The following is a 9970-nucleotide window of genomic DNA, read 5'->3' as shown; positions in this document are numbered from 1 at the left end:
CTCTGCTCTTCAACAAGTCAGTCCTACATGATTGTCAGGCAGCACCAGGCATTGCTCTTTAACAGCTGGCAGTGCTCTGTAAGGGGCCAGTGAGGGTGCTGTGATAAAGTTACCTTGTCACAACTGAGCATTTCTCAGTAACTCAGCACACTATAGATGGAGGCTTGGCCAAACAGCAGACAAAGAATGAAAAGTCCATCTGGAATCAAGGTGGCTGTAAGATCGCGGGGGGGGGGGGGTTAAATGTACTGTAGAGAACCAAAGCAACATGACACCGTAAATAGACCTGGGCCAATAAGACTTTTATTATCTTCCTGTACCCACACACATTTGCAGACTATACCTAAAGTGCCAGTTCAATTTTTCCACCCATCTCTTTTTCATATGGAATCAGCATCGGTCGAACCTCCTCCTTCAGGAACTTTGCCACCTGTTCAAGATGAGAAAAATAAAATTAGGAAAAGGACTTGCCTCTTCCTCCCCATTTGGACCTGCTTGTCTCACTGGGGTCTCTCTTTCACAAAGACACACAATGGTCTGTTATGTCCAGGGTGAAAAATTGTGAAGCCACAGGGAAGAAAGACAAGAAAAGCCAAGGCAATCAAAAGAGAAAAAGGTGTCTTTCTTAGTAGTGTGCTGTAGTGGTTTTATGTTGTTTTTGTTTGCTAAATTTAGTGTAGTGGTTTAAGTGGGATTTTTTTGCTGTGAGATAGGATTAGGAGAAAAAAGGCAAAACAGGGTCAATTTAAAGGTAAGTAGTTTTATTAACACACACTAAAAAGGGGAAAATAAAAAAATTAAAATGAAACTTTTAAAACACTTTTCTTCTTCTTTGCCAGTGTTCATTTTCTTACAAAGAGCATAAAGAGGCAAAATTTGTAACTTTCAGTTAGTTTTATTATTTGAGAAAGGATTTTTTTTATTAGTTTATTTAGGGAGAGGAGTTTTTTTAGTTTACTATGCAGCTTTTTCTTACTGACAACTTAGAACAGTTTTCTTGTGGGTTTTAATTGTCACAAAAACAGTTGCTGGGGGAAAAAGCTTGTTTCTGTGAATTTTTTGCTTATTAACAGTTTCTTAAGTTGTTTATGGGCTATGGACTTGTGTAAGCCTTGTATATGTACTTGGCTAAATATACTGCATACTGGGGTGTTACTTTTTAAAGATGAAAAACTTTAAAGGCAAAGGATTTTTTATTTTAGGGAAGAGAGATGTTTTCTTACTTTTTTACTGGCATAGAGGGTTTTTCATCTCTCTTTGTTTAAGCATGTCATGGGATCACAAGAATCACATATTTTAATTTAATATTACTCAGTTTATTACAGATACCTTTGTTAAAGTCTATGAATCTAAGCAATCATTTTCTTAAATGTATATTTTTCTTATGATTTAAAGGGAAAATTTATATATGAGTTCATTATTATGGCTCGATAAGAGAAATTTAGCTTAAAATGGTAAACTCCTCAATCCTTCCTCCTACAAAATCTTTTTACTTTTACTTCACTGACTTCGTGCTGTGTCTTCTTTATGTTCACTCTGTTCTATTTTTTTGGTCTCAGGGAAAGGTTAGGCTTTGGAAGCTTTATTTTGTGCCAGGAAAGAGTTAAATCTGGCTCAGGTCTTTTCTCTTTTGGGCTGCTGGCTTATGGTGTTAGATTTCAAGGCTACTTGGAGATCATAAATGCTGTAAAATGCTTCTTTGCTTACCCCTTGGTGACAATCGGGGCAGGCTTGGCCTAACCGGGCCTGTAGTTGTTATCAGAGGGCCCGGCAGGCATTTTTCCCAGCTCAGCTAGTTTAGGGTAGGCTTTAAAATTAGCCAAGCTGCAGCCTCCCCGTCCCCTGCTGGCAGCTGATGGGGGCTTGGAGGCACAGCTAGATTAGGGCCGGCTCCCCCCACTACAGGGGGAGCACTGGGGCTTGGCTGGCCTGGGTTACTTTACAGAGCTATGTTATCTGCTCCTCTGACCAAAAGAAAAAAGGGCAGTTCTCTGGGAGCCTCTAATATTTAACCCCTGGATGTTCACATAGACATTTCTCTTTCTAATTGGTTTGTCAAGCTATAACTTTCTGAAAAATCACTTCCTGGCTAAACCACCACATATGTCTGGAGTTATAAAATAGGTACACACTGTAGGAAACAGAGTGTACATATTATATACAACAGGATGCAGGATTAAACTACACATTGTTTTACAACCCACAGCCTCTTTCCACTACTTTACCTGTTGAGGAGCACGTCCAGTGAAGGAGGAGGGATCCAACAGGCTTTCAAGTTGTTTATGGATAGGGCTGAAGTAGGGATCAGCTCGAACACGGTCAATGAAGTCATTATCACCCCCTTCCTGTTTCACAACAGCTGCTGCTTGCTGAGAGAGAACACGAATTTTCTCGTGGCAATCCTGTCAGTACAGGGAGAAGACGGAAAAAGAAAAAAGTCATTCCATTGCTATTGACAGCACATGTTCATCTCACCAACTTGTTTGGGAGGGAAAAATATTGAATTGTATTGCCCTGGACAGTGCAAAAAGAAGACACAGTTTGGACTGCAGTGGTTCATGCATCACTACATTAAAACAAGATTTTCTTCAGCCTTTCACATCTGCCCTTTGAGGCTAAAACAGTCCAAATGTCATATACATTCCCTGTTGAACTGTAACAAACTAATGACACTGGAATCATTTATACTTCTTCAGATTTCCCAAATACTCTTAGGAGTCATTCTAGGGATTTTTGGCTTTTTTTTTTTTTCAATTGTAAAGAATGTAAAACCTCTACAGATTCTGAAAAGGGAAAAGAAAAGAATCTGTCCAATTTAACAAGCATTGAGGCTTTGCCATGGCTTACATAAGGATAGACTGAGGGAAAAAAACCCCCCAACATTCCTTTGCCTTTGGAATCAACTGTTAGGAACAAGGGAACCCAACTGTAGTCAGGTACCATCTGCAAAATCAGATATTGCCATGCTGGCCCTAAAATACAGCCACGTGGCTGCATTTACATGCAGGAATCTTCTCCTTAAATGTATTGTCCTTGATCTACAATTAGGACAAAAATTATCCTACTTCCTCTATCCAAATCTCATTTTGCTTCAGCACTGACCTGCCTCAGTTGAACAGATTTATCTTCTGGATAGTTAAGGGAGGCAGCTGTTTAATAGTGGGGAAAGGAAACGAGTTTCAGTACTATAAGGTTGAAAAGCTGTTCCAAAGTTCCCAGCACAGGAAAACAGAACATACGAATGTGAATATGAACACCTCCTACAAATGTACCAAGCCCTGTGAGTACCTAATTAACAGTGCCAGAAAGAAGGCAGGTCAACAAGAGACACAAATGAGTAACAGAATGCGATTTTCATGATGTGACCCTTAATGCATTTAGTCAGGAAGCTTTCTCACTGATCCACTGACATCAGAGACACAGGGGAAAAAATGTTGTTTCCTGACTAATATAATGGGTGATTTGCCACAGCTGTTTCAGAAAACTGAAACTATATATATTCTGCTCAAAGCTTCTATCAAGCCCTTTCATTATTTTTGCAAGTTTCGCTTCTATCCTTGATGTGGAAATAATCATAGAAGGAAGAAATATTATCTAAAAGGTAAGTGAAAATAAGGTGTTTTAAGATGGAAATTTGATTATCAATTTTGACCTGAATTGTGAAATTAAATTATAAGGAAATATAATCTAATTGTGTCTGGGTTTATTTACTAAGGAAAATATTTCATTACAGTTTGCTTGAACACAAGCTGAATGAAGGACTATAAACAAAGTGCTTAATATACTGTACTGTTTGGGAAGAATGATACATGAATGAATGGTTCAGAATGTTCTTACTTGCTTTTTAGTTAACAGTACTGATTCATCCTCTTTTAATTGATAAGGTAGCCAACTGCCAACATGTTCCATTTAAAGAAGCCTGGCCTGTGTTCCAAGTTCCTTCAAACTTAAAAAACTGAAAACATCTTCTAGTATCAAACATAAAAACAGGTCTCCCTCTTCTCCAGCACAGCCAGCTAGATTAGCCCAAACATACAGTGTTCCTATCAGAAAATAAGGATCTCCACAAGTGCTCTCTCCTCAGAGAGCAGAGCCTGGCTTTGCAGCACCAGTGTAATATTAATAACTCTGTGGAAGCAGTTGAAGAGCAGAGAAAGGTGAGACAGGACAAGAGCCCAGATACATCTGGTTCTCAGGAGACAAACACCAGGCTCTAAACAAAGGTATTTTGGACACTTCATTTGTACCTGACGATTGCCCCCAGCCTTCACCATTGCCATGATTATATTCTCTGTGGCCATGAATGGCAGCTCCTGCCGGATCCTTCTCTCAATCACCTTAAACATACACACACAAACAAACAGGAAAAAAGAAATAGCATTATAGAAAGTCTATAGACAACTGAAAACTTTGCAGTGAATTTTTTTTCCTCTCTTCTTGAATCTCTGGGACTGGACAACGGTCACAGAATCAGAGAAGTTTGCGTTGGAAGGGACTTTTAAAGGCCATCTAGTTCAACCACCTGCAGTGAGTGGCAACATCTTCAATTAAATCAGGTTGCTCAGAGCCCTGTCCAACCTTATGCTGAATGTTTCCAAGGATGGGGATCCACCACCTCTCTGGGCAACCTATTGTAGTGTTTCACCACCCTTTTTGTAATAAAACTTCTTTCCTATATCATCTAAATTGTCCCTCTGTCAGTTAAAAATTGTTACCCCTTGTCCTATTATAATGGGCCCTGAAATAAAGTTTGTCCCCATGATACAAATTGTCATTTTGAACTTAGCTCTGGAAATCCAGATATTGAAGTTGATATACTTAGAAGCCATATCTTGTAAGAGACATCAGTTTGGAAAAGATGTCCAGTAATTTTTTTTTAAACCTGTAGTAAGTTATAGGACTGGATGAGATCTGTATCTTTCACTGCTAAGTTCTACAGATCCATTCTGTAATTCAAGGAAAAAATATCCTTTGTGATAAGTTTTGTATTTACTCTCTTATTGACCTCACAAGAGGCCTTTCATCTAAGTCCTACGACAGTGAGAATACGCCAAGAATAGAGCAAAACCCAGAGACCATTTGAACTACCAGATAAAAATGCAGTTCTTGGAGTGGGGCCATTTCTGTACACTTTTGCACAGTTTTAGCATTCCTGAGGAAGTCCATTATCTTCTGCTTTACCTTTGGATACACCACGAGTCCCTCAGAGATATTCTGCAGTGTACTCAGAATGATGTCAGCTGTGAGGAAAGCCTCAGCCAGACACACGCGCCTATGAAACACACATATCCAGAACCCTGGTCAGCAACAGAGCCATGTTCCAGTCCACCTCAGATCCTTCAGCTTCTATAAATAATACTCTAAATAGCATTACTGTGGCCTAACACTGGAGGTGTTCTCTTTTTTTTTTTTTTTTTTTTTTTTTTTTTTTTTTTTTTTTTTTTCTGATCAGTAGAGAGGGAGAGGGAAAAGGGTAAAGGCACACATAGAAAGCTCCAAGATAATTCAGTGATTACACAGCTAGGAAACAGGTCAGCCATCTACAGGATCTTCCCCTATGTGCTCTATGTTGAACTGTCTACTGCTGATCCTACCCTCTTGCAGTAAGACATGCTGCATGCTCATGCTGTGCCTGACTGTGCTAATTGGGGAATTTCCAAAGGGATCCGTGCATTTGGTGAGAGCCTCCTCCAAGAAACCAGCTCCTGGTCACAAAGGAGGGTCCTGACAAAAAGCAGAGGAAGGAAACAAGAGGAGTAGTGGGGACTGAGTGGTATCAGGCAAAATGCTCTGCATCACAAGGCAGCAAACATAGCATCATTCATCTGTGACAGCAGGGCCTGGCCCATTCTAAATGGTGATATTTTAAAATATCCTAGTTCTTGAACCTTGTGATACATCTAAGCCCTCCAATTCTATCACAATGCCTTAAAACAACTTTGGTGGATTGTAGATTGATTGAACTTTCTCTGGCTTGTTCTCCTTCCAAGAAATATCCAAGGCACAGATTTTTATAATTGGTTAATTAAGTGGACAAATGAGTTTTTCTATTAGATGAGATGAAAATAAAATTTTAAACATTCCAGTACATCTCTCAATACTTGGTAGCTATTGGGAAATAAACACACCATATCAACCAGTATGTAATTTCTTATCTTAAATTTACATTGTTTTCTGCTGTTTATGCAGCTCTTTCTTTAATGAGACTAGGAGCTGTGAAATAAGGTCCCTCTGGGAAAAAAATGTTCTATTTTTTTCACTAAATTTTATGTAGGTATTATGTTTGTGGAGACATTTTACAAATGACATTCTCATCAGCAATCTTAATGTTAATCTAGCATAATAAAGCCAAAACTGCTGCTGTTCATTGTCTCACAGGTGCCATACCTTAGAAGTCTAGAGATTTCTAAGATTTTAAGCAATCAAATTGTGCAACAGAATATGACTTTAAAACTAAAATGTTTCAAAGGTAGGTATGAGCTTTATGCAGATTTAGTACTAATGAAAGATGGAAGCATTGAATTTAATTGCTGTAATTTATTAGATAATGATTGTAGATCAATTCTGCTCAGCTCAAAATAGTTGTAATGAAGAATCATAAAACAAAGTAAAATTTGCTGAGCAATATCCTAAAGACCTGCAGACTTTCATGAATTTTTTTAAAAAGTAGAGCAATTTTGCTCTTTCTCCAGGATCTGACTACTCCTTGAAAAGAATATTTTTTAAAATTAAAGTAAGTTTTTTAGATTATTTGGAGGGTTAAAGTATTGAAGTATTCTCTAAAAAGTGGAAAAAAAACCAAACAGGGTCAAAAAACTGCATCCAAAACAAGAATTTGAGAAATGTGAGTACTGTAATACTGTGCTGTTGAAACAGGAAGACTATGAAAGCAATTTATTACCCTGGCTTCTGTATCCCTCCCTTTCACTGTGGGTTTACTTTTCAGAAGTAAAAAACCATAAAAAACCTAACAGTTTTTATCTGATGGTACAGAGGAAACCAGTTTGTAGTATCTAGATTCTACTGACACTGCTTTTTGTCAAGGTGGTATCTTGTGGGTTTAGTTTAAAGGCAGTATTTTCTAAAAAGACCAGAGGACCTTTCTGCACAAGGCCATCTGCAGGTGCTGCAGTGCACAATCCAAACAAACCTGTTGGCACTGTCATCCAGCGTTCGCTCAAACCATTGCACGGCGGCCGTTTGCAGGGGATCCATCACCAGTGTCATCAGGTGCCGAGCAAGGCTGCAGCAGCGCTCTGAGCGCATTGGGTTCCTCTTGTAAGGCATAGCACTTGATCCTGTCAAAGGAGGAAAAGTGATGCAAACAGGGCAACAGAAGGAGTGCTGCATTCAGGCAGAAGAGACAAAGGTCCCCCCCAGGAAAGGAAAACCTGTCAGGAACCATAGTTTTGACTAAAGCCTCAAAACACAACAATTTTCTAAAGGCGATATATAATAACAAAAAATGACACCACCATTTTCCCCTTCGGATCAGAAACATCTAAATGTGGGCAAAGAAAAAGTGAGATACCATTTTTCCAATTCTGCAAAATGAAAGTACTACCACATATAAGGGACAAATAGTCTTATTTTTTAAGGTAGTATTCAGCACCATCTCTCTAGGCTGCCCATGGCAATCTTAGCAGTGTTTGAGCTTCCATCTGCTCAATAACACTGTCCTTCAAAGTCAGATGCTTATATTGCCTCCTGTTGCTCTAGTGAATGAGTATTAAAATCATGCACAGAATGTAGAATGGTATCAGATAGGACTAAGGCTTAATTCACTGATTCAATTCTATACACCTATTTAAAGGACCTGAACTTTCTTTCAGCCAAGAGCCAAAACACTACATTTCCTTCTCCCTTTCCAACAGTGTCAGAATCAAATCACTGGTGTTCTTCTGGCAAGGGTGAAAGGGTCCACCGTAGTTTCATTGTTCCTAATTTGCCTGCTTATAAATATCAAAATGCTGAGTTGAGCTGAAAACCTACTTTCCAGTAGAGGAAAGTACATTTCAGAGGACTGAAAACCTTAAGCAGTCCTCAGACCCAGGTCTACCTCTCCAGGCAGTGGGACTACTCCTGCTCTCCTCCCAAGCACAGGAAGTGCACAAATACAAAACTGATTTTAATTGCTTAATATCCAGAAACCTTTAGGCAAGGCGTTTTTAATTTTTTCTTCTCCCCTCCCATCCTTTCTTTTTCTATTAAAAGGATTGAAAATACTAAAAATGTCAACTCCAGTTAATTTAAAGCAAATTCTGCCAGTGACATTTCTAAATTTGTTTAAAAGGTCACACCAACATAAATGAAAAGACACATACACTAGTCCAGGAAAACTCTCTCATCCCTTACCAATCTGGTCTTTCTCAAAAGGCTCCTCTATCTCCTTCAGGTTGGCTAAAAGACGGATGTCAGTGCAAATCTAGAAAGAAAGCATGAGAAATTAATAAAACAGAACCAAACTGACACCTGCCAATGTATATTACTGTTAGTGCTCTTGGAGAATCTTTGCATCTATGTGCAAGACGCAAACTGGGAGCAGTGAAAAATTTGACAGAAAAATTGACACTGCAATCATGGCCTAAAGATTCCTGCACTTCCTGGCCTAAAGATGGTTGCTAAGAAAACAAAGAAAACAGCATGTCCACTAGATTAGATGAGAACAAGACTCCAGCAAGGGCAAATGTTTGCAGGGAATGGAATACAGATCAGAAGAGAGCACTGGGAATTCATAACAAAATTTCACAATGATTTGCAAACAAAGATAATGTGTGCTCACTGAACTGAGAAAAAACCAAAACACAAGAAAATACCACAGATCATTTTAGCCCAAGAGGAGGAAGAAGGAGGGAACAGAGATATATCAAAGAAAAGAATCCACAAGAGAATAACACCATTATCAGAAAGGCAATTAACTAGGAGGAAATGGTGCAAATTAAGAACTCATACACCACTAGGAAAGACATTTACTCTAATTGAATCAATTTAGCATAGATAAATAATATCCACCACTAATATCTGGTGTGGGAGTTGTTAACCCATCTTAGAATCTGCTCAGTTAACTTGCTTTATTTGTCACTAGTCTTAAGATCTTTTGAGATTTGAGTACCAGGCATGTATCCAGTGGTGAATTTACATGATCATAAAGAAGACAGCAGAACAAGGAACACCATATTTCTTGAGCAGAGCATTCTGCACTACAAGCACCTCTTCTTCAAGATCTGAAACACTTCTCCCTCTTCCCAATGTATACAAGTAGGGGCTCACCTTGTGTACAGAAGCCCCCAGACTGGCCAGCACAGCCAGAACTCCAATATCCACCTTGCGACTGTAGGTCTGCCCTGTGACCATGTAAGCCCTAGAAATAAGCAGAGAAGCTGAGTGTTCCAGCCAGACACAACAGTACTGCAGGACTTTGAGCAAGGAGTGACACTGCTCTTGAAGTGGATGGCTGTCATTCTGCCTTGATGAGAACAACTTTGGATTCAGGCTGTCAATTTCCTGGGGCAGCATGCAGATGGGAGAGGTAAACAGAGGAAAATGGACAGCTGTGCTTTGACAGGGAGACAAGCAGAAGTGGCCTATTAAGGAGGTGAAGTTTCATGCAGGAAAATGCAGCTGGGAATAGAAGATGGGAAGGGGGAATAAGTGAACAGCAGCACAGATATTGGTTTGGCAACCAGGGGAATCTGGGACAACACTACCAGCAGGAGTCACACACTGCTAAGAATGCATGTTACATACCGCTTAAATCCTGCCTTTGCAGTCACTAATCTGTCCAGTTCTTCAACCTTGGGATGAAGCAAAAACAAACAAACAAACAAAAAACAAAGTTCAAAATACAAGTCAGCAAGGTCAGCAAGAGTAAAAATGGTCCTTTGCTTTTTTCAGTTTACTGTTGAAAAATCTTCTGTTTTCTGTGAAACATCCCTTTCCAAATGCTGCTCACTGTCACACAGAGCCTTGT

At 39.3% G+C, this 9970-nt stretch overlaps 1 protein-coding gene across 1 annotated transcript in view; it reads right to left on the bottom strand.

The window, feature by feature from the left end:
* Positions 1–281: 281 nt before the first annotated feature.
* Positions 282–9970, bottom strand: part of ADSL (adenylosuccinate lyase) — a 22445-nt gene continuing 12756 nt past the window's right edge. Inside the window, exons 6-13 of the mRNA XM_083860359.1 lie at positions 9748–9794; positions 9271–9361; positions 8356–8425; positions 7151–7298; positions 5182–5272; positions 4248–4337; positions 2226–2402; positions 282–430 (exon numbers count right to left, since the gene is read on the bottom strand). Of these exons, the coding sequence (XP_083716485.1) occupies positions 344–430; positions 2226–2402; positions 4248–4337; positions 5182–5272; positions 7151–7298; positions 8356–8425; positions 9271–9361; positions 9748–9794 (801 nt within the window). The 3' untranslated portion in view covers positions 282–343. The remainder of the gene's footprint in view (positions 431–2225; positions 2403–4247; positions 4338–5181; positions 5273–7150; positions 7299–8355; positions 8426–9270; positions 9362–9747; positions 9795–9970) is intronic.

This window comes from Zosterops lateralis, assembly GCF_965231275.1.
Source record: "Zosterops lateralis genome assembly, chromosome: 4".
Taxonomy (NCBI): domain Eukaryota; kingdom Metazoa; phylum Chordata; class Aves; order Passeriformes; family Zosteropidae; genus Zosterops; species Zosterops lateralis.
The sequence above is the reverse complement of the archived record's forward strand: the minus strand, read 5'-3'. Positions and strand labels throughout refer to the sequence as shown.